Source organism: Hermetia illucens, chromosome 2, assembly GCF_905115235.1.
Source record: "Hermetia illucens chromosome 2, iHerIll2.2.curated.20191125, whole genome shotgun sequence".
Lineage (NCBI taxonomy): Eukaryota > Metazoa > Arthropoda > Insecta > Diptera > Stratiomyidae > Hermetia > Hermetia illucens.
This window is the reverse complement of record NC_051850.1, coordinates 51,934,672-51,959,214: the sequence shown is the minus strand read 5'-3', so window position 1 is coordinate 51,959,214 and position 24,543 is coordinate 51,934,672. Positions and strand designations below refer to the sequence as shown.

Here is a 24,543-nt window from a genome sequence, read left to right as displayed (position 1 = left end):
ACCGCCAACCTGGAGAACCAGTTGATACAATTTGTCCCGTTTTTAGGCGCGGGAGATTCGCCTTCATCCTTCTTCGCCTGCAGCTTTTCGTTATGGGTACCAATCCACGTTTCGCCCTGGGACCTATACTACCCTTTGACCACCAAACGCTAAAAAATGTTATCCCTAAATACCGGATTTCAAGCCCATAGCCCCATTATAGGAACCAGCCACATTTGAAGATAAAATTTTCATTTCGTGCAGGTGAGAATTGCTGCATTAACATAACTTTGCAACCCATTCGTTGTTGTATTCACTAAAACTCACGGTGAGCCAGATTACCTCACCAAGCTGTATCTCAATTTACGCCCCGCCTTAGATTCCCCTTTCTATAATAAAAGAAAATAAAAGATTCAGTGAATATTGTTTATTCTTTTTTATTATTCAAAAGACACGCAGAGAAAAAATGTAAATCCTATTTTACAACAATAATTTTACATCATTTTTGATAATTTGTTGTTTTTATTTCCGTTGAAAATAACTCAGTAACTAGACATGCAACAATGAAAACAAAATGGAAACTACCAAGTGAACCCAAATGCGAATTTGAACGTTGAATGAACCTCAATCATATTATTGTCACACAACACTTGCACTATACCACTATGTTCTCCTTGCTTAAATGTTCCGTATTATATATCCTCATTTGGAATTTCAATTTTTACAACAAACTAGAGAAAAAATAGCGAATCTTTCACGAATTCTATAAATATAAAAGATTCTGTTTAATCCTATTTGAAGAGGAAACTGGAAAGAGAAGAGGAAAATTAGAAAATCGTTGGAGAGATTGAAATTGATGTGGCTGAGAGGGAGTCTTACCTGTAAGGGTAACCTTGTGCTTTCGATCGGAAAACTGATAATAATATTGAAAAGAATATGACGACTAGACATAGGCCGGAAATGACCATGATGCGTCCTTTACGCAACTCTGACTGGTAACCAGATTCTGTCAGTAGAATCATTCCAATGACGATCATTGCATCTAAGGGAGAGGAAAGATTGTGAAGTTTTATAAATCGTAAGATCCAATTATTGTAATAAACACGAAAATAGAATAAATGTAATCGAACGAAAAGTTAAATTGATTCAAGAGCCACAAATGCAAAAACTTTGGATTTTAGAGAAACTATAAAGCAGAAGCCAAATTACTTACTCAAAAACATCACAATGTACGTCTCAATGACCAGTTGTCCTTGCGACGAACCATGTATGTAAGCGATTCCTCCATTCTGACTCTTATGGACCAGCGGTGGGCTCCTTATATGATTCCACATTTGGCCTGAGATCATCGCAAAACAGAATAATACTGCTAACGTTCCCCACAGCTGCTTGTTGTACAAGAACTCCAAATTATTCCTCCTCAAATACAAGAATCCAGCCAACAGTGCTCCAAGCGTAATAACTGCAACAGTTCCTGAATAATTCGGTGGCCGGAAGACTCTAATCTGAATATCAGTTCGTTCTTGCACAAACTTGGCAATAGCTTCTGCGGAGAAACCGACTCGGTGAATGTCCATGGTGTCAGCTGCCTTTGGCTTTCCTTTCGGTGGGAAATGCATGAACACGGGTGCCGTGTTCAGTCGTAACATTTGGAAAACGTCCGATCCCTCGTCGAAATCGACCATGGCGAAAAATAGCTTGTTGTTGTAAACGGGTGAGTAGCGGTATGAATTCGCTACAATTGTGTACTCGTCGTGAGCATGTCGACATATTGAGCACTGCCGTGATGGAGCCAAGGCCGTAAGCATTATAATAACAGAATAATTGCGGGGCGATTGTTTAACGTATTCACGGAACTTATTACCGTTGAGTTTGAGGACGGATTTTTTTGCGTTCATATCAAGAAGATTTTGAACTTTTTCGGATAGTGATAATCCTTGCTGTAATAGACAATCAAAACATTAGGAATTTACTAAGCCTAACTAAATATTATGTAAAGAGTAAAATCTGTACATTCGAGAAATGGACGTAACGAATTGAAGGCCCTGTCGATCGCAACGAGTGATGCTGCGCTCAAGCTATTTCTATTTTGCTCGGTCAAAGGTCTAATTCAGCTGAAGTCGAGGAGCTTTAAAATCACCATCTAGCGTACCCAACTATCGTCGCTTCGGTCGGCCATTTGGCCGTTTCCCACCGACTTTGATATCAGACCAAAGTTGGCAAGTGGGTTCCCTTTAGAGTGAATTATATATTCATATTATCGAAAACGCCTCTCTCGCAATTTTTCTACGTCCTAGGCAACCCCATATCGATCGCGACATTCTCATTTCAAATGTGATCACCGTGATCCCACAGGACCAACGCAATATCTTCGCCTCTATTATCGCGAGGCACCCTTCATTGTCTTTTATAGCCGGCCAGCACTCAGAGGACGATAGGACGTCCAACACTCCTGTAAATTTTGGATTGAGTCGATCACGAAGAACGCCGACTGTGGAGCGCGCTGAAAGTCACAACTACTAAGATGTAGGCATATATGGAGAAATCTGGGTACCAGACGCCTATTAATTTAAACTAGTAATAATAATACCATGACAACCAATTATAAAGCAAAGAAAAAACTAAAGAAAGTAAAAAATAAACTTTGATCGGATATTGATGAAGAATCTGAGTCTAGGTCTCTTCTATCAGCACTACTGATACAGGCCTTCAATCGGTTATCACATGCTGTTCGATCCCTTGTATTAATCTGCAAAAACGTTATGGGTGGCCCACAGAAAAAACCGCCTAGCATTTCTGGCTTAAGTCAGCTGAGACTGATTTTTTTTCTCTTTTGTTTCTTTCCTTCTTTCCTTTCGACCTATTTTACGAAAACTTTTTATCATTCACGAAAAGTGATATTGCCAAACATTAATTTCGTTTCGGTTTGTGTTGAAGAGTACTGGGGAGTAACTATTTAACTAAAAAGGTAAAAAAAAATGAGGAAAAATAGTGACGTACTGATAAACTTCAAACGGTACTAAATTTGACACCTTTGATTTTTAGTACCAATACCGATTACAAAGCTACGTACAAGGGGATACCCTATCATGTATCCTCTTTAACCTGGCCCTGCAAAAAGTTATCACTGATGATGAGGTAAATGCGAGGGGCACGATCCTTTTTAAGTCCACCCAATTACTGGGCTATACTAACGATATCGACATTATGGAAAGAACGACCCGAGACATACAAACTGCCTTCATGCAGATCAAGCAGGCGGCGCGAATCTTGGGCTGCACATTAATGAAGTAAGACAAAGTATATGGTGGCGCTAAAACCGAAAGAGCGAACAACATCGATTCGCATTTGGCAAACGAAAACAATAAAGATAGGAGACTATAATTTTGAGATCTCATATTTCTGCTATCTAGGGTCGTAAGTCACAACAGATAGCAGCTATGACCATGAAATCCGCGCACGGCTGTTAGCAGCCAACAGAGCCTATTTCACCTCACAAAAATTGTTTCGCTCAAAGCGTCTCACCATAGGGTCAAAGCTCTTACTGTACAAGGCTATGATCCTTATGTATTCGTCGGAGACATGGGTTCTTAGCAAAATAAAAACTGCAAACTCTTAGCCTCGTTCGAGAGAAGAATCATCCGAAGAATTTTTGGCCCCCTACATGAAGATGGACGATTCCGTAACCTACATAACAGCGAAATCTATGAGCCATACCATGACCGTTTGGTTGTGGATAAAATCCGGCTCAACAGGTTGCAGTGGACGCGTCACCTAATCCGTATGGATGAGGATGATCCAGCCCGGAAAGTCTATAGGGGCAATATTTATGATAGAAAAAGAAGACGAGGCAGACCATGCCTGAGATGGAGCGATGGCGTGACGCCAGACAGATTTTAGAGGTGTCGAATTGGAGGACCTCGGCCAAAAACCGAGGTGTTTGGAGTTCCTTATCAAGGCAGGCCCAGACCGGATACCGGTTGTTGCGCGGTTGATGATGATAATGACCCGTCTTATCAACTAACAGCCCGTCAGGTTTGTTGTGTGGAATATAGCGATCAGTTAATACTTGCCGGTCCCAATACATGCGGTAAGAAGAACTATCAAGTACGGCTCATATTGGTAAAACGGATATGTTCGCGTGATCAGCTCATGCTTGTATACAAGGTTTTGATGGATCACCTTACATACAACATTACGGCTGTTCGTGTATTGCACCGGTGCCATAACAATGCAACCAGAAAGGAGATGGTCCAAAGTCTCTAACGCCGAACCACACATTCTGCACCGGTCGTTCTCTACCCGCTCTTTCATGATGAGCTTTTTATAAGCTTCCCTCCGTCTCAGCAAAGAGCTCTCCAGCTGCCAGAGGGAATTCACATTTTTTCCGCGCATTGCCTTCGACTTCCGTTCATCGATCCGGTCTTTGTCCGACTTCACCCCACTCAGAGGATTGAAAGATCGATTCTTCAAGTGGAGTCAGTCCACAATCTGCCTGCTCTTTACTGTAAAATTAAGCGCGCAGTTAGTCGACTTGGCGGTGATGTTGTGCTACGTCACCACGCCCCTACCTCCGATGTCACGAGGTTCATCCCCCCCCCCCCCCCTGGACTCTGAGATATCAGCACCCTTCCATGACTGTCGCCAAAAAATTTATTAATTTGGGATCAATGCGACACAGATTGTAGGACATCGATTAGGATCAATTCGGCAGCCCTTTGGCTCCTCGGACAGAATGTTGTTGATCTCGAGATGCGCATTAACCCTTCCACTAATAATGGACGTTATGAATTTGTAGAGGGTTGGTAAGCGAGTAATCGGTCTTGCATCCGCGGGTGCCTGCACCGTATCCTTTTTGGGAACAAGGTAGGTAATTCCCCGCAGTGAGGAACGGTGGAAATTCCTCCGGCCGACTAATTACCTGATTTATGCTACATGCCAACCGACTGCACCCGATCTAGACCAGGGCTCTTCCAGCTGTTTATAGCTCGTCAAACTTCCTCTTCGGCAACATCCGCAGAATTCATGCCAGGCGTATTGGCATGGCGCGTGCCTTCGGCGGTGATCCACTCAGCATGCTGGGCGGGTAACCCCCAAAGCCCACCTCTGATCTGAAAAAACTCCACTGGTTCCTCGCGTAAGTTGCATTCTGGGCACGTCTCGAGTGACTTTCGTCATACCGTTGTAACCGACTGCATATGACAAAAAGTTTCTGCTTTAGTATGTCCAGAATTTAAACTACGAGTGTTCCACTGGGGATGGCATAGTTTCCGTAAAACTTCTGCAGTTTATTTCTCAGCCGCCTGCTGGCATTCCCAATGTTGATCTGAATCAGTCTAGCAATGCCCTGTCTAAGTCCCGCCGACGTTCCAGACGAATTTTCCATGGTAGATCTCTTCGGTCACTCTAACCAATAAGGCGAAAGCGAATCTTCTGACCATGCATGCACCACAATACAAAAGTGATTGTAATTGCAGCAGAAACATATCAGCACACAGCCGAGATGCAATCTCATCATTGATTTGAAGCAAAACTCTCGGAGTTGCTGTAGGTGTATAGAGCACGGGAATACCTGATCTATTCAAAGAATCTATTTCCGAGAATTCTATAGACGCTCCCTAGAATTCTTCCGGAACGCTGGAGAAGAGTGCTCCATCGAGTACTGAAACTGTTTGCATGCAGTGCGGCGTCGTGTTGGTGATCCCGCCGCCTCTGCCCCTATCGACTCTCGGTCCCCACTTTCCGCCGAACAAGTCGACAAGCCGAACACGTCCCCTGATGGTGGTTGGGAATGTGTGGCTGCAAGTAATATAGCGCGAATTGCGAGAACGCTCGACGAATCTCTGCTGCAACAAGGGGCGGTAAGATGTTGTACCCGCCCCGACATTATTTCCACTTTATCCGCTTTAGTGATTGAGGCTGTGGTCCGTCGTGCATCTTTAATTTTTCAATTGCGGCGCTCGGGTCCGGAGGTTTACGGCTCCACGCGCGCGGTCGAGCCGTTTTTTATATTTTCCAAGTTCAACTCGCGTTCTGTTTTAACTCGCTAGGCTGTCGCGAATTCCCTTGTTTGTTTGGTGATTGTTAGATCCGGTGCGGTCCCATGCATTGGTACAGACACGTTAGTTTGGTATAATGACATGTGAGGGATTGAAGCACTCAAAGGACCCCTCTACATTCCCGAGCCTGGCTAGCACAGTGGCGTATAAGAGCGTGTCAGCCGAGTGTTTTGATGGAGCTTCAGTATTTGCAGGCATGCCTTGACGGTCCAATTAGCCAATTTCTTTTAGGTTTTGGGATAGCTCTTCCCTTTAGGTCATCTTGGCCACTCAGGATGGTCACTAGACTATCTAAATCTATTACGCTCATTACAGGGCCCTCTAAGAACACTGAACTGAAGGGTAACTCAACTAATTGGGAGCCACACGTCAGAGTTCTCGGGTTGAACTGCACTGCCCCGCCATTATAAGGGGCTGGTAAATAGAAATCTTGACAAGCAATCCACCCATCGAGTCTGCCACACACACAAATTCTTCGATAATCTCAGAAAGGGTGTTCTCTCCCCATGCGTTTCCCTCCAAGAATACCAAGACGGTGTATTCATTGCAACATCCCCAAATATAAGCGAATTTCATTCCATACCAGCGGAGGTGTACAAACTTCACAATCTAATCAGATTCCTGATTAGCCCACCTGAATAGGAAAATATGGATTTTCTTCGGGTGGAAATCTTATCGGCCGGCATATGACGTGTCCCGAAACACGTAACCTACAACAAAAACAAAGAGAAAATTACCTTCGGCGCCTTCCCTTGTCCATTTGATAATACGATCGAGGCACATACTATCAAGAGGGTGACTATTAACGATCTTATCAACAACATCCTTATATCTAGGATCCGAAACGCGGGGCCACAACAGTCGAAAATCTAATCAGAAACACTACAAGCAACACCGACTGTCAACAGATTTTCACTTGAGCCAAAGTGACGTTGACAGGTGTCAAGCTGGTTGGGTTCGGGGCAACGCATACTTTAGTATCGAGGGTTTGATGAGAGCGAGGTAGTTAATTGTCTTTCCAATGGATATCCTGCAAACTCAAACATGTCCATTACGTTCTTTGTTATTTATATGTTAAAGTCCGCAAGTTTAACTACGCAAATTAACAAGAATTGTGCCAGCTGATTAAATTTCAAATCAACCCTGACGAGCATCCAACTTCATGGCAGACTGCATCCGTTCCCATGCGTCGCCGGATCGCTTCGCACTGCCCGTCGCATCATTCTCCTTGTCGTTTTGCACGGCACGGGTACCCTTCGATTTTCACAGGTGCGTCGCGTGTGAAAACTGGTCGCTCGCGATTTCTGCGTCACACAATTTTCGAATTGGTCCCACGGTCGATCCGTTCTGTGCCGCAAGTCGCCACGTTACTGTGAAAAATAACGAGAAACCCAGCATCGAAACAATTGCGAAGAACGTCCTCGGGGTCAAGACCGAAAATCGTTAGACGAGAAAAAAGTTGGTAGCGCGTTTGGAACTCCAAACAGAGTCGCGGCATCCCGCTCGCTCGCGCCGATTGACACCGCAGGTGCGACAGGGACAGTGCGCGGTGGTCGCGAGTCGGCTGTGCTTTGTTGTTGTTTTGTTTCACTCTGAATTTGTGGTCGGTTTTATCGGCGAAAAAATTATTTTGAGCGCGCGATCGAGGCTGCCTGCGGTCGGTTGCTGATCGTCGGGAGTTTTTGCAATTTTCCGGCTCGGTCGACCTTTGAGCGACCGAGGTTGCAGCGTAGGCGAGCGGACAGGACTCAGGAAGGGGGTCGAGCGCCGTTCTCGGGCCTCCGACCGCATCCTGCGCTGCGGTGGGCGGAATTCGTCCCAAGGCGAGCGCCTGATAGCGCCTAGTCGTCGCTGAGATGGAGCGGATCCCGGAGTACTTGCGGGACACTGTCGACTGGCTTATGGGGTAAGTGTGGCTCCGCTTGACGTTTTCCTTTTGCGCTCCGCTGCCAGTTTCACAGAAGACTCGCCAGGCCAGGGATTGCGGCGAGCGAATTTCTTGGCACCGACCGCCACTTGCAGTCGCATGATTCGGACGGCGCGGCTGTCCGTCTCGCTCCAGTTGGAGCGCTGCCGAGTGCACGACAGCGGCCGTCCCTCTCACTCGACCTCGGCTCGCGTTGCGTTCGAACACAAATTTGGCCGCTAAAATTAGCTCCGCGACGCATTTTCCGAATTTCAGCTTTATTTTGGTTGCGATGACAAATTGCTTTGTTTCTTGGCGGCTCGCGGGGCTGCGGTTGACCCCAGCCTCCTCGAGCTGAACCCACGAAAAGGATTATTGATTCGACCACCGTGCGGGGGAGTGAGAGAGTGCGTGTTTGTTTTTATTTGCTCCGTACCACGGATCGCGACGCTCCGTCTCCCTCGCGCTCATTGAACCTCCGTAAAAATGTAAACACGTGCGATTTCATCTGATTTTGACGTCTGTCACGCGATTTTCGCATAGGGAATTATCCACTTGTCAGTGCGTAGGGGAGAGTGTGGGCGGTGGACCTAGTCATGCGAAAAACTACGAGGCAGCAGCGAAACCGGTGACACCGTGGCACTGAATGGCATTGCCCTCTCGAAATAGATTACAATAAAAAGGCCAGAATGGAAAAATGTTTGCAATGCGTGTGAGGAATCGATAGAATCTTGGGTTACTAAAATAATCAAACTTTTGTCGCCGAAGGAAGGAAACTACGTTTGGAAGGATAAGGCTGTCATCCATCCTCCGTGCGTCACGAACAGAATACTTATCATTCGGTGGCAGCTGATACCGTTTCACAAAATTGGATAAGTATTCTAGTCGTATCGTATTGAAGTATCGCAGCAAATATGCCAGAGATGTCCACGGGGGTCCTATCCTCTCTACTGTGTGACCTCTTACTGGACGAACTATTGCTTTTAGGGAAGCAGGAACAAGGAATCATACCCTTTTTTTGGCAAAATTTCTGCAAACGATCTCGCTATAGGTCTCCTAGAGAAAGGGTCAATGGGTAATGAGAACAAAAGGATCCCTCGATAAAACCCTGGGTCTTCTGGCGTTCACCGAAATAGGAAGCCGTTCTTCTGGCTTCAAATATCAAATGAGAAAGAATATCTCCAAGTGATCCTAAATAGTAATAATAAACAAATCCCAACAGAACGTCCAGACAATACAGTTTACGGTGCCGGAAGCGAACGAATATTGGTATGCACTTTGGAGGTTACCCGCCCAGCATGCTGAGTGGATCACCATGGAAGACATCCGCCATGCCACTACGCTTGGCATGAGTTTTGCGGATGTTACCGAAGAGAAAGTTCGACGAGCCATAAACAGCTCAAAGAATTGAAGGGGCCCAGGTCTGGATCCGGTGCAGAACTTCTGGTACAAAAAGTTTCCCAGTATACATGGTCGGTTCGCACACGGCATAAATCAAGTCATGAGTCGGCCGGAGGAATTTCCACCCTTCCTTACTGCGGGAATTACCTACCTTACTCCTAAAAAGGACACGGTGCAGGACCCCGCGGACACAAGGCCGATTACTTGCTTACCAACCCTCTACAAATTCATAACGTCCATTATTAGTGGAAGGTTTAATAAGCACCTCGAGACCAACAACTTTCTGACCGAGGAGCAGAAGGGTTGCCGAGTTGAGTCAAAGAGTTGCAAAGACCAACTCATTATCGACTCGGTAGTAGTAGGACAACTAGAGGCCTAAGAAACCTCTCGCTATATCGACTATGCCAAGGCTTTTGACAGCGTACCGCATACCTGACTAATCGATAGCCTACGTCTGTATCCCATTGGTTACAAACTAATCAAGTTCTTAGCAACAGTTACGGAAGGGCCGCCTACCACTTTATCAGTGCGTTCATCTGATGGTGTCAATACCTCAGAGCCCATCCGTATACGAAGAGGCACCTTCCAAGGGGATTCGTTGAGCCCCCTTTCATGGCTACTGAATTATGCTAGAGGCCATCTTTTTGCAATAAAATATGGCCTACGGGCTAAGTGCGAACTGACACATTTGATGTACATAGATGACATCTATGTGGTTCGGCACTTGAGAAGTTGGACCATCGCATTTCTGGCTGCACTGTAATGGCACCGGTGTAATACACGAACAGCCATAATACCGCGTGAAATGAAACAGTTGGGTGGCGACATCGTTCAAGCATTCATACGAACTAATCAAGGTCTTATAACGTCACGCTGAGAAGACAAGCAACATTTAATTAGTCATCGCCCCAGAGTCGACCCGAACACAAACGATCTGTCACGAAACAAAACCAATAACATTTTAAATGAAACTGGCCTCTTACAATTGTCAGAACACTCGGGGTCTCTGGATACCTTAGCCGTCACCGCGAACAAAGTTCATGGGGTCCACATGCCACCCATGGTTCGCGAGGCGCCTCACGACAACTCAAGCCAAGTGGCAGCAGAGGCGCTCGCTGCTTTCCGTTCGGTGAGTAGGGCTGGATCAAGGTCTAGATCCACTCCCGAAGTGGGCGGTCGGATAGTAAATCATTGGGACCTCCGGCAAGTGCCGAAATATGCTGTTACAATCGTAGGTTTTCTGAAAAAAACTAAGAAATGTACCAGTCCCTGCAATTTCTCACCAAACAAATTAGACTTGCCGGGAGCACTGGCGGCTGCTACCCGAAATGTTGTACCACGTCGCCTCACAATCTACAACTCCTTGAGCCGGCGCAACTACCTGGTCGGTACAGGCGGCATTGCTGGATATACATAATCGGTTCCTCATTGACCCCACAACTTGCCTTAAGTCATCAGGAAAAATCTTATCCTCCTCAACCAGCACTCTTTCCATCGTTTTTGAAGTCGTTGCCGACGTGTATTCGAGCACTTCTTCAAAAATATCGCAACATAACTACCGAGCGTAGTCTTCCTGAGCCCGTTAAGCATGATGTTCATCACTACATCAACACTACTGACTACCCATTCTTCTCTAAGGTACATCCATTACCACCGCAGAAGCTCGCAGTTGCGCGGGTAGAAGGCCATGCGCTCAGCATTACGCTCGCCTGTGATTATTAACCTGATTTGACTCGGGTACTCAACTGAGTCGACTGGTATGGTCACGATACAAATCCCACTGTCACCAGTGAGATTTGAACCGACTTTCCGTAAGAGAGCCTAGTGTTCTAATTACTGAGCTATTCTTACTGATCCTGAATGTGAGACTAAATTAGAGCAAAAGTCTTTATTTTATGGTGCTACGCATGGTATACTGGATGTAGCCAGTCATGGTGAAGATCGTGGGTACCTCTAGTGGGCAAAGGTGGAACAGAGACAAAGCGGCCAAGAAACTGTCATCGTTCCATTAGACTCGTCTGCCTCTGCATGAAGATCATGCAATTCATTGTTCTGGGTATACTGCAACTGCCCACTTTGGACCTCCTAGTAAAAGAAGAGGGAAGATTTTGGTGGAACGAACACGAGCATAGTAGAATGATCATAGACATAACCATGCAGATGTCACAGATTTTAGGTTACCCAAATGCTGTTTCGATTCCAAACCGGAGATAGCGATTAGAAATGACTGTGATGATTGGAGTGATATCATCTAATCTAACCAGATCTAAACTCGCATCAGAATGTCAGCGAAACTTCAAGCCTTTGGCTGCCAAGGTGAAGATAACATTGAAATACATAGAGGCTAGGAAGGTATTGATGGCGATAAGAGGGCCAACGAACTCGCGACAAAGGAATTTCAAACACACTTTGATGAACCGCAGCCTGCGCTTGGAACAGCAAAGCCGCGGCTTATATCAAAAAGGCCGAAAAACTGAAGCTAAGTAAACTGAGAATGAAGATACTAACAGGTCTCGTAACCAACGACGTCCTCTATGAAAACGTCTTCAAACGATGGGAATCTAGGAGTCTGTTCCGCGACCTAGTGTTGGAAGCCTACCAGTCGGGAATAACATCATCATAATCATCAACAGCGGAACAACCGGTATCTGATCTAGGCCTGCCTTAGTGAGGCACCCCAGACATCCCGGTTTTGCGCCGAAGTCCACCAATTCAATATCCCTAAAAACTGTCTGGCGTCCTGGCCTGATGTGGTGGTTTTGCTCTTTTAAGTGCGTTGGTGGCAAAAATGATTTGCTACGACGAAAAACCGTTTCATCCACAAGAGGTAGAGCGGTTCCAGATTTATACTATTGATAATGATGATGATGAAGCGCTCCTTCCACATCTCAAGCTAGTCATCATCCACGATGAGGAGCTGACTATTATAACCTCTGGCCGGAACATCGAAGGATTCACGACCGCCAACAACTTCCTTCGTAAAGCGGTATACAGTTCTGGAATAGTTATCATTTGTGGGAGCTTCTTACATTTTTCCCTGACCATTTTACCACCTTTTATCATGAAGTTGTACTTTACGGAATCTGACATAGTATCGGAGCATGAGCCACCACAGTGGCGTTCATCCATTGTTTCCATATTTTTGCAATTAAGGACATGGCCAACAACTTGAGTAGCGACCCACGGTCATCAATACTCTCTAACAGAACCTTCAACATGCTTTCACCTTATTAGTAGGATAGTCCTCCCACTATCGGAGGACAGCTGGATCATGTAAGCAGTCGGTATTATAGTTAGACTCCCACAATTCATGCAGATGTAAGAAAGGCCACTAACTTCTGAAAGATTACAACAGCAACTTTCCATATGTTGCTTTGGTACATCAAAATAGTAAAAAGTGATTTCAACTTGGAGATTATCGCGCTTTCAAATTGTATACAACACCCCGGAATGGAGGGGATGGAACTAACTTTAAAGTGTTGGGTGGGTTACAGTTTGAATGGACATTCAGAAGAAACAGGACTGCTTAGAGAGACGAATTAAGTAGCGTCAATGCAGATAGGGACAGTGCGGTAATTGGTCATAATACCAACTTTCTTTATCGTGGTATTTATCTCTATAGGATCTCCTTGCCAATTCTTTTTTCTAAATGAAGAGCCATTTAACGAAGATGCAGAGTTCGAGACCAGAACATCCGAACACCCTGTACGTGTAAACAGTATATTAGAGTACATATATTAATTGAAAAGTTTCAGCACAAACTAGGGCCTTTTTTACGAAGCAATTTCCTGTTTCCTGCTGTTATCAAAGTTTAGCTTCGTCATCAGATAGGCTCTGTAGATTTAGTGAAACTTATTACTAATTTTCTACCGAACTTTTAAAATATGCATCTCTCGTTTGGCCTTCGGAACAGTGGAGAGAGTTCAAGCAAGGCTCCTCAGAAACAAAATATTCTTCTTAGAAAATTTTTCCTATCCAAGCTGAACAGGAAACAAACCTGGAAATCTGCGGTCATTCCCAACACTTTGGACCATGCTGATCAGCACAAAATCGCTTCTTTTAACCATGATTCACCGGATGCTAATCCCTCCCATATCCTCAGAAGGCGTGGTCCCTCACTGAACGAATACACAGACCAAACCATCAACAGTTTTGTCAACAAGCAGAACAGGACTGTTCCACGGCAAGCGCACCATGCTTGCTCCGGAAGAACAGCCTAAAAGGAAATGAGCCAGCCCAAAACGTCTGTCATCAACCAAAGACCTAATCAATCAAATAGCCAAATCTGAGTGATACCAAATTTCCTGTGTCCATTGCAACAAAGTAGACAGCATTGAAGGCGATAAGTGATTAGCATATTTGCAAGGAATAAAATTTTTAGTGAAGTGAAAGAAAAGGTGTTCTATACCAATAACTCTAACAGATGCAGGAGACAAAGGAAGCTATTAGGGCTTTGATTTGTTATATTGCCACTCGCATGGATCTTAGCGGGGATTGTCAGTTTATAAGTCCACGTCGTTTTGTTCAGGACATCGTCACGTTACAAAATCGATCTTAGCGCGTTCGGACCACCAAAAAGGGGTCTGCTTGAATCAGCGTAGGCTCGTCCTACTCGCAATTAAAGCAATCAAGACCTGGCCGACACTTCACGTCACGCTGTTCCCAAGACAGGGGCTAGCCAACGTCTGACGAGTTGCCCGTGTTTTGAAATGGTAGGTCAGTTTTGAGTTTTCTCAATATTTCCATCATCTTTTATTCATGGATAATCGAATCAGAATTCGAACCAAGAGCAATTTCCTTACACAAAAGAGCGCCTACACTCATATCTGATTTATTTTCTCTGGGGTTAGGTAATGGTATTGGTCAAATGGGGGATGGATATAGGATTATTATTATGCGCTAAGGAATCCTAGGCTTTTCTAAATCGAACCACAAGGACGAATGAAAAGCATTGGTATGTCTTTCCGCTCCTGACATGATGCTTGGAATTAAAAAAAACTGAAGATTATCTTATCTTAACAGTCAGCATAAATTTTCAAAATTTTCCACCACACACCGAATCCATTGTAAAGTTTTTCCTCCCATAATATGTTGACGCTAGTTGCCAGCAATAACTCAGCGGAAGACAGTTTTCTAAACAACCATTTAAATGGGGAATGCCTGGCGCAGAAACCAATGAACGGTCGATTATTATTTTTGTGGGTCGTTGGTTTTTCCTCTATTTTTGCAATTTTTATTTTCCTATAGATTTATTTTTTTGTTTTGTCAATTTCGCTGGTTGCTCTATTGCTGCTGTGCTCAGTGTGCATTTCTGATGACTTGCTGATGTGTGGCTTATGAGCACTGAGCTCTAGGCGGGATGGTGGCTTCCCTACCGTGACCACAATCGACCAACTGAAAAAAACTTTCAATATGTGGTAGTTTTTTCTTTGACTATAAAACTAGTGGCAATCGACTTTTTTAACAATTAATAGTAAAATTTTCAGTATAATCGATCGCTTCGAGGATATTGACAGATTAAACGAAGATTAGCTTAATACCCTGGTGGCGGATTAGGAACTGGAAATGCAGAAAATTCTTTGTTCCTAATGCATGCTATTTAAGCAATTACGAAATTTGAGGAGCGGACGGCGCTTATATTTTGCCCAGTGAGATGGGACCTGCTTGTCGTAAAAGGCGACTAAAAGAGATAGAATTTCGTAGGCAAATTTCGGAACTTTACTGACACCAAAACGTCAATAACGCCTCGAATGACTTCTTCGGTTAGACCTTTGGCTATCGAAAAAGGCATATAATTAGTTTCTGAAATATGCACACGTTGCTGGATAATGGTATCGAGAGTCCCTAGAATGTCTGCTTTCTCAAACTCGGGCGAGAATTCCAACGATAGAAGCTGAACATTCTGGTTCTAAACGGAGTAAAATGGTAGGGCTCTGGGGAGAACTTCCCTCCCTCTGGAAAGCCAAGTGGCAGCAGATGCAAATCCGATGTTGGATTGTTCCTGACGACTACGGGGCACTCTCTTGACCTGAGAGCCGGTTTCAGGATTGTGACTGCAAGAGTCCGGTCCAGGTTATTATTCGGCTAAGGGAAGTGACACTGCATCCTAAAAGAACTACCTTGTCCCTTTTATTGCTTATAGTTCACCTATTAACTATAGTATGTCAAGCAAGCATATAATCGTTTGGAATTTTAATATATTCCCTTCTTCCAAGTATTTCAACTTGGCCTCTGGTATTAAGTATTTTGCCAGGTGCCTTGACCTACTTTGCGCAAGTGTAGGACACTGTTCCGGAACCTGTACGGAGGTTTCGTCAAACTCCGCACAGAACCTGCAGGTAGTGTCCCCAAATATCCCTGGCTTTGCCAAGTGATAGTTTAGTCGGGAAGCACCACTATAATCTGATTAGGTTTAAACAGTCTTTTAAGCGCTTGGAATCGTATCCTCCCATGATCAACCTGGACGGGAGCATTCTTGATAGGTTCGCTCAGTATAGTTCCCTCAGCTGTTCTTCTTCATTTTTTATCAAGAACCCGTGTCCAATACCACAGAAGGATTTTGGTGCGTATAAAAGCGTCCCTGCTCCCTTCCTGGCCAATTCATCCATTACCTCATTGTCTTCTAACTCTGGAACCCAGGGTATCCAAACCTTCTGCACGAGCCGAGCGTATTCAGTCTCGCAAGGCACCAGTTTAGAGTTCGCCTAGTTGGACCTCAGTGCCTTGATCGGCCCTTGGCTGTCGGTCAAAATAGCAATGTTCTGCCTCCTATAGTTCTTTCGGAAATTGAAGGAGGCACATCTGTCTATAGCGTATATTTCTGCCTAGAATATGTTCTTACCTAATGATTCACAGTACGTTTTCCTTGGCCCGCTCCCTCTGCTCTAATCAGGTAATCAGTTGCTGGTTTAGGTCGTATTTCAAAACCACGCTTCCACAGTTTGCCCTGTTACTTCAACTTCTTCTTATCGAAGAGAAACCTTGTTGTCATGTTATCCCCTTGTGTCAATAATTCGGGGTATCGCCTAGAAAGAATATCAATTTTTCTTCGATTTAGGCAGCTCTTCATCTCACTCAATAATAATGGGATAGGTATGCCCACCCAACTGCAAACTATCCAGTGGGCATGGTTCGTATGACATCCTGAATTGGTACCTTCTTGAGCGCCATATATCACCCTCTGAGAGAGGCAGATTAGCTTCCAGGGAGCTATATCCCCCATGAGTCTATCCTGCAGTCCACTACTTGACCCCAAGGTCCAGATTAAGGAGCGTCAGAATTGTGCAATGTTGTGCACCAAAGTGGACTTACGATATAGCGAAGAACGATACTTTCAATGAACAATTAAGGTGGGAAGCTTCCTGAAGGTGACATTGTAATCGTGGTGGGTGATCTGAATACCAAGGTGGGCTGTAACAACTCCTTGCTGGGATATATGGGGAACCACAGTCTTGACAATTGTAACAATAATTGTCGGTTGATGGATTTCTGCATCTTACACCGCCTGGGGCGCAGAGCTTGCCATAAGGTCAGTTGGGTTTCAACGAATGGATGTCATAAGATCTAGTTGACTGCGGAATCGTGAAAACGGATCGATGACCAGAAGGGATTGAAAGTGTTATTGACCGTGGCGAGTAATAGCGAGCGTGATGCATTGAAGCTCCGATACCATGCGAAATCCCGGAAAGTTAACGTATTATGTGCCTTTACAAACGGGAATTTGTTATTGCGCTGGTGAGGGAAACAGGTCATTGACGGTCGACTCCTCATTCAAGATAACGAGCAGCTAGAGAGACGGACGAAAGACTTTTTTTCTCAACACTTTTTTTCTCAAAGTCCCACTTCTTGATCGAAAGAGAGCACATTGGTTCCCGCTTCGGATCCTCCTGCTTGGACATCATCAATACTATGGACCGTTTTGGAACAATGCGCGGCGTTTAGATTTTCGCTTTACCTTATCGATTCCGAGAAGACCTTTGACATTGTAAACAGGGAGAGTATTTGGAGTGTTCTAAACAGGAGCCACATTTCAGAGAAAATAATTATTATCAGAGCGACATATCGCATCGAGGTAAAATCTTAGAGGATTTGAAGGTCCAAAGGGGAGCCCGGCAAAGTTGCAACTTGTCACCGATACTATTTCTTCTTGTTATCAGTGATGTGCTCCATGCTGGCTTGTTCCGAGGACGTGGAGGAGTTCAGTGGATGATGGCGTCTTTCCTCAAACACCTCTACTACGCTAATGACATATGTTTGCTTTCTCGTCCGGTAATGGGCCTTAACTAAATGGCTCTGGATTTAGAAAGAAAGGCAAGTAGAGTTGGACTGAAGAAAAACACCAACAAATCCGGGCCATGGCACTATCCTTATCTGAGCACTTGACGCAGAACAGTAAAGTAGGAGTGTGGGTGTCTCTATTTCGGGAAAGCTTCCGGCAATGTGTTTGAAATGCTCTATGCAAAAAGGACATGCCGAAGAAGTTGATAGCTATCACCACAGCAACATATGACAGCACATAATGTCACAAGTTTCTATTTTCATTTCAAAGCGCTAGGGTTTCACTTTGAACTCTGTCCCCCAGGCGGAAAGGAGGTGATTAAGGAAGAAGCGTGAAATATTCTCTCTCAAAGCGCGTTAGACAGTTGCAACGGTTACTTCCCCTTAAAAAGTAATAGCGCTTCAAATGTGGCATATTTTACAAATCACAAATCTTCGAACAAAAAATGTCTACTTTCAGAGCAGTTGCAATTGCATCGTAGTGAAGTTGAACGCTAACGACAGGTTCGTTCAATACTGAAAATCGATACCCATAAAGCATCATTCAATTGCAATGAAAACTACGATTCCAAAATGCGCCGAAATGTCTATATTGTGGCTATATTGTGTTTATATTGTCCCGCTTTGAAGTTTCAGTAAGAAATGCCTGGGATGTGTTGTTCCACTGGGAAGGTCAAGTGGGCACCACTGATTAAGCCGCTATCCACCGATCCACTTCTATCTCACATCGCGGGAACTACTGAAAATCTGAAGTTTTTGCAAATATACACAAGCAGAACAAGTTCTATCCAGTTCAGTTAGTATCATACCTAATATAATTCTCGAACACATCAAAGAACACCTCGAAATCCTTCCGCTCACAGCAGCGTCGATAGGAAGTGTATCTGGAATACTCTATTCCAGGGAACTTTTCTAGGGAAACTAAGAGCTATCAACAGAGCAACATAGTGTTACACGCTGCTTTGAGCTTAAATCTTTGAAAAACTTGAACTCCAAAGCAGGCTCCGCCGAGGTTGCCTCTTGTCACCGCTTCTTTTCTTCTCGTTCATTTCTGTTTTTCACGAAGAAAGGGTCCTGGCCTACGCCATCGCTCCATCTCAGGCAGGGTCTGCTTCGTCTTCTTTTAATACCATAGATATTGCCCTTATAGACTTTTCGGGCTAGATATCCACCATAACCTATTGAGCCGCATTTTATTCGCAACCAGACAGTCGTGGTATCGCTCATAGATTTTGTCCTTATGTAGACTACGGAATCGTCCATTCTCATGTAAGGGGCCAAAAATTCTTTGGTGGATTCTTGTCTTCAACGCGGCCAAGTCCAATTTTTCTTACCCAAAAACCCTAGTCTCCGAGAAATACATGAGGGCTGCAGGACTATGGTATTTCGAGCGAAATAGGCTCTATTGGCTTCCGACAACCGTGCGTGGATTTCATCGTCCTAGCTGTTATCGGTATGATTTGTGTGATTTTCGACCCTAGATAGGAGAAATTTTCAATCGTCTCAAAATTTCAGTCTAGTTAGTAGTTATTCTTCCTGTTTGACTAGTGCGATTTAATTTTGTTGGCTTTTGGTGCTGACGTTGCTACCATGTATTTTGTCTTGCCTTCATTGATGTGTAGCCTAAGATCTCGGGCTGCCTGCTCGATCTGGATGAAGGCAGTTTGTTTCCATGATGCTGATATCGTCAGCCTAGGCCAGTAGTTGAGTGGACTTAGAGAAGATCATGCCCCTCGCATCTACTCCAGCATCACGGATCACTATTTCTAGGGCCAAGTTAAAGAGGACTTATGTCAAGGCATCCCCTTGTCTTAGACCGTTGTTGATGTCGAATGGTCTGGAGGGTGATCCTGCTGCTTTAATCTGGCCTCGCATATTGGTCAGGGTCAGTCGCCTTATCAATTACGGAATACCGAATTCTCCCATGGCCGTGTACAGTTTTACTCTGGCTATGCTATCATTGGCGGCCTAAACGTCGATGAAAAGATGGTGCAACTGATGCGTGTTCCAACAGGCTTTCCATTGCTTGCCGCAGAGAGAAAACCTGATCTGTTGCTGATTTTGCCTGGAGTGAAGCTTCTTTTATATGGGCCACCGATCCCCGAAGATAACGGAAAATATCTTATAGATGGTACTCAGCAACGTGATACCTCTGTAATTGCTGCACTGTGTGATATCTTCCTTTTTATGTATGAGACAGATAATGCCTCATTGCCAATCGTCAGGCATTGATTCGCTGTCCCATACTTTAAGCACAAGTTGATGAACCACTTGGTGTAACTGGTCGCCTCCATATTTAACCAATTCGGCTGTAATTCCATCGGCTCCTGGCGACTTATGATTTTTTAGCCGATAAATTGCACGGACTATTTCTCCTATATTTGGTGGTGGCAGTATTTGTCCCTCGTCTTCAGTTGGCGGGACCTCCAACTCACCGATGTTCTGGTTGTTCAGTAGCTCACTAAAGTACTCAATCCATCGCTCCAATATACACATTCTGTCGGAAATCAGATTTCCCTCTTTGTCTCGGGAGGATGAGCATCGAGATGTATAAGGCTTCATTCTGCTGACTTGTTGGTAAATCTTGCGCGCCTGGTGCGATTGCTCTCTGTACTTTTCTAGTTCACAGACTTGTTGGTTCTCCCAGGCTTCCTTTTTCCGTCACTTCTCCGCTCGGCGGAGTTCGCGATAAGTCTCTGCGCGTGCCCGCGTTCTTTGAGAATGCAACATTACTCGGTATGCGACATTCTTCCGTTCCGTTGCTAGCTTATATTCATCGTCAAACCAGCCGTTCCGACTCCTTTTGCGGCTGGGGACAAGTATGTTTGTGGCCGTATCAATAATAACGTTCTTCAGGTAGTTGTGAAGATCATTTGTTGATGCTTTATCTGTAGGTCCTTTGTTGACTGCGGTTATTGTGGCATCCATTTCCCTCTTATAGGTGTTGCGGAGGGCTGTGTTAACTCTCACTTGTTTGTCAGAGTGGATTCTAGGTGGAGTTGTTATTCGAGCCCGGAGCACCATGCCAACGAAATAGTGATCCAAGTCTATATTGGCTCCCCTATATGTTCTCACATTCATCAAGGCTGAGAAGTGGCGGCGTTCAATCAACACCGCTTATATTTTCAAAGCCGATAACAGCAGGATTAATTTTTTGGCTGACTAAGAAATCTATTCCGAGCACATGGTTTACTGGATGTCCACTATAATATATGGTGTAATGGCTCTTCTCCCTTCCCTGTTCCCTGTTCAACGCATCTCCTGCAACACTGCTTCATCAGCCCTATATTGGGATAGGATATTGGCTGCTTATCAGCTCCATTTCTGTACAAGGAGCGCAGGTTCCATGAGAAAATGCGCAAATCGTTATTCCGTTTACGTTGCCGAGTTCTTCATTGTGTTGTCAGTCCAGTTCGAGGCTCTTGTTTCTCATGAAAGGTTGACAGCCCTATCCAACTTCCAATGTGAAGGACCAGTTGGTACAATTTGTCCCGTTTTTAGACGTGGAAGGCTCGCCTTCATCCTTCCCTGTCTGCAGTTTTTCGTTAAGAACGCTCCCAGCGGTCAGAACTTAGAGGTGGATATAGGGTTTGGTAGTAGAGCTGTTGTGTTGGTTCAACAGGCGTTTTCCAGGTTTTATGCTCCACCGTGGGAATCAAACCACGTTTCGCCCTGGGACCTATACTACTATTTGACCACCGATCAATTGACAGCGCTAAATCGGCCTTCACTGTTTCGTCCAAAACAGGTATCTCTACCTCAACATTAAATTGAGATTGTTTCGTTTCAAATTTCTCTCTTTGCTCCGCTGTGAGACTAGCACATGAAGAGTAACCACCACTATTGCTCCAAACCTCTAAGCTTTTATTAACTCATGATTACACCGTATCATCGGGGTACGTCTTCACCGGCGTACGGTGGATACTTCACAGACTAACAAAGAGCGACAGTGGCCATGGAACCCAAGAACAGCTGACATGGCGCAGAACATTAAAGGAAGAGTGCAAGCAATGGTGTGCTGCTGTGGTTGACACCCTATGTCCCACGTAGGAATTCTGTGGCAACCATATATGTATAATGCATGCTTGCATCAAACTCAGTAGTTGTGGTAGGCGTCCCTTTCTTTTTGTAAATGATTAGCTCCTCTTTTCCTTCCCTGACGATGAAAATGTTCAAACCATGGTCTTTTTGCTGTCCTTGTATTTTTGGGATCCGAGTCAGACCTACTTAGCAATGATAGTAGTTGATTTAGTACTTCTTCACGCTCCCGATTATTGATGTGTGCAACGACTTCGATTAAATAATTAGTAATTGTTTTCTTCTCACTCAAAGGTGATGAAACAAGGTGCTTGGATTATGCGGTTGTTTTGCCTTACAAAACGATTGACCCTCCTCACCGTCTCAAGCATTATTTGTTTACATAAATATTGCTTTCTTTCTTGTGAGATTTGAATATAGAGTTTGCAGAAATTTCCGATACCACAAGGAAAAGTTTTGTTTACTTGAATCAATTTTCTCTCTTCTGGCTCAAAACCGTCTTCTGGTCGAAATTTGCATTTCTATGGCGCTGATGATATAAATTTGGTAATGAGGGACAAAGCCGAAATAGTCGAACAAAAATATCTAAACCAGCTTTCTTTGAAGCTTCCTGTCTTCTTTATTTCAATTTGTTTTCGGGCGGATTACTTTGATTCACTTCCATAAAGTTTTTTATCTACTAACTAGGCCACAAAGTATGCATTGTGTGTCCGCTAATTACCTCTGAAAATAGATGGAGATTAAGCTGTACCGCACTCGATTCCATACTACTCAGGAAACATAATATTCAAATCATCGTTTCAAGCGCGCCGAGCTTAAATAATTCAAAGAGTATTTCGTTTATCCAACTCGGCCCCACTTTAGTCCGGCTAATCTCCATCAATCTTGTTGTGATATTAACACTAAATTATTTCGGTGTGTACGTGGAGGCCTTGTTCTTTGATCTCCATTAAATTCAAATCATGAAAACATAAAACTGCATTTTATGGCCCCACAAACATGTAAGTGTGACTCATTGACATGGATGCGCATGCCAAGCCGGAATCTGAAGAAACGACCCAGCACATTTTGGCTGAAATAAGATGAAGCAAGATATCTCTGAATGTTATTTTCGTCTCTTCTGGACGTTAAGAAAACAATGAGTTCATACCACACAATTTTCCTAGTTTCGGTCGCTTCTTTTCTTACGACTCCAGAATGAGTGCATTAAATAAAAAAAAATTATGGGAGGTGTAAAAACACCTCAACGTTCGGGTAAACCTGCAAACAATGCATAGTTCCAAAAGTAGATTAAGTCAGACAACATCATTGTTACCGCAGGTTGGAATAGGTTATAGCTTTCTTTCCATGCCTTCCACGCCTGCCCTCTTCCCAGCCCATCTCAATTGTGGTCCAGGCTGCACGTCTGAAAGATGTAAATTTTTTTTGGGGTCAGCGGTCCATGCGCCCGCTGTACGTTTCAAGAACAGATTCAGTTAATAGGAAATTTATGGGACAGCAATAAAAACATCGCATTTTCCGATTTATGGGCTTTTTCATAGCACAACGGCACAACGGTTGAGTGGCAATGTCACCCACATTTTCTCCATTATCTTTTGCCTATTCTGTATTGGCGAATGAAACCTACAATACTGTGAGGAAGTCTTCGATCACTTGCAGATTAGTGAGGTATATAAACATGACTTGCTGTACGACCAGAAGCGGTCTATTAGGAAGTGTTTCTTCATTTCACTCCAGCATAAATGATACCTTGGAGGAGCATAGTTCTTGTGCCTGAAGCTCCATTAGACCCTTCGAAGATATCTACGTCTTTTCAACTTGACACTTCCAATTACCATCGCTTCAACTGTAGCACGCGCGCTCTCTATTGATTTCTAGATTGCAAAAAAGAGAGAAGAAAGCACCCATGGCAGTATTAGACACTGTTCAAACATTGCCACCCAGACTTGAGTACACTTAAAGATGATGTTCTAGAGTTTCACAAAAAGCAACAGCAAACGTACAAACGCTGGAGAGACGCAGCCAAATAGAAAAAATCCTTGACATTTAATTCAATTAGAATAGAAACATCACATTTCGTCATACCCTGGTCTCTCGAAAACAGCAAGAACAACAGACAGTTCTGGGGGAGCGAAAATATTGCGAAAAAATTTGCGTTGCACTCAATTAGCGTTTTGGTACGAATAGTTTGCATTGCGCCTTAGTATCGGTTACTTCGGTTGGCTATGTGTCGCTAAAAATCTATTTTCTGCTAATTGCTCTTTAGTCGGTTTTTATATAATCCGCGGTGTCTGCATCTGGCTCGTACGAGAGTATCTTGAATCGAAGGTGGAGAGTGATTTGTTTGCTTTTTCTCTGAGGTCGCCCCAAAATGATGTGGGCCATATCAAGTTTGGCGGGAAACAATCGTGTAACAAAAGCTCTCGCGGTTCGATACTCGGCTATCCCACTAGATGCAGCCTCTCCGCCACCTGCAGCATCCGGTTCTGCATCACGGTTACATGATGCGGCCCATATTACGCTACCGATCGATGTCGAAGAGACAGTTACTTGTTTTTGCAGGTACTCCGTAGACTTCTAACTAGTTTAGATGACACTTTCAATTGTGGTTCTAGTAATTCATTCGCTACTCTATATTGAATTTATCTAGTGTATGTGCGGACGACTTTTTTCACGCAGGAAGACCTACAGTTGGCGTTAATACACAACAGATTACGACAAATGCAAATCAATTTAGTTTTGTTTTTTCCTTCCTTTTCGGTAGTTGCACTAATTCAATTACTGAACTATTGTGTGTTTATGGAAGTTGCTACAAAGTGAACTCTCCACTGCAAAAGATGCTTATGGTTCTGAGTCGATATCATTTATGCGACTTAACCTGTT

The 24,543-nt window shown here is 44.2% G+C and overlaps 2 protein-coding genes across 3 annotated transcripts in view; one reads left to right on the top strand and one right to left on the bottom strand.

The window, feature by feature from the left end:
• Positions 1-400: 400 nt before the first annotated feature.
• Positions 401-6,980, bottom strand: LOC119647787 (tumor suppressor candidate 3). Its single transcript, XM_038048978.1, has 4 exons — positions 6,776-6,980; positions 1,193-1,919; positions 859-1,021; positions 401-786 (listed from the first exon to the last, which is right to left on the bottom strand). The coding sequence occupies exons 1-4, from the start codon at positions 6,860-6,862 to the stop codon at positions 771-773; spliced, it is 993 nt and encodes a 330-aa protein (XP_037904906.1). The 5' UTR covers positions 6,863-6,980; the 3' UTR covers positions 401-770.
• A 270-nt stretch (positions 6,981-7,250) lies between these two features.
• LOC119647786 (MOB kinase activator-like 2) overlaps positions 7,251-24,543 on the top strand; it is a 402,844-nt gene continuing 385,551 nt past the window's right edge. Inside the window, exon 1 of one of the 2 annotated variants that reach the window (XM_038048974.1) lies at positions 7,251-7,944. In XM_038048974.1, the coding sequence (XP_037904902.1) occupies positions 7,895-7,944 (50 nt within the window). In that variant the 5' untranslated portion in view covers positions 7,251-7,894. Of the gene's footprint in view, positions 7,945-23,862; positions 24,223-24,543 lie in introns of those variants that run through there. The other variant, XM_038048969.1, reaches the window with a different exon arrangement.

Excerpts from the sequence above, each read along its gene's own strand:
- LOC119647787 (XM_038048978.1), bottom strand. The coding sequence starts at position 6,862 with ATGTTGTTGATAAGATCGTTAATAGTCACCCTCTTGATAGTATGTGCC. Across the intron at positions 1,920-6,775 it reads GACAAGGGAAGGCGCCGAAG|CAAGGATTATCACTATCCGA; the intron begins GTAATTTTCTCT and ends TGTCTATTACAG. Across the intron at positions 1,022-1,192 it reads GTACATTGTGATGTTTTTGA|ATGCAATGATCGTCATTGGA; the intron begins GTAAGTAATTTG and ends CCTCTCCCTTAG.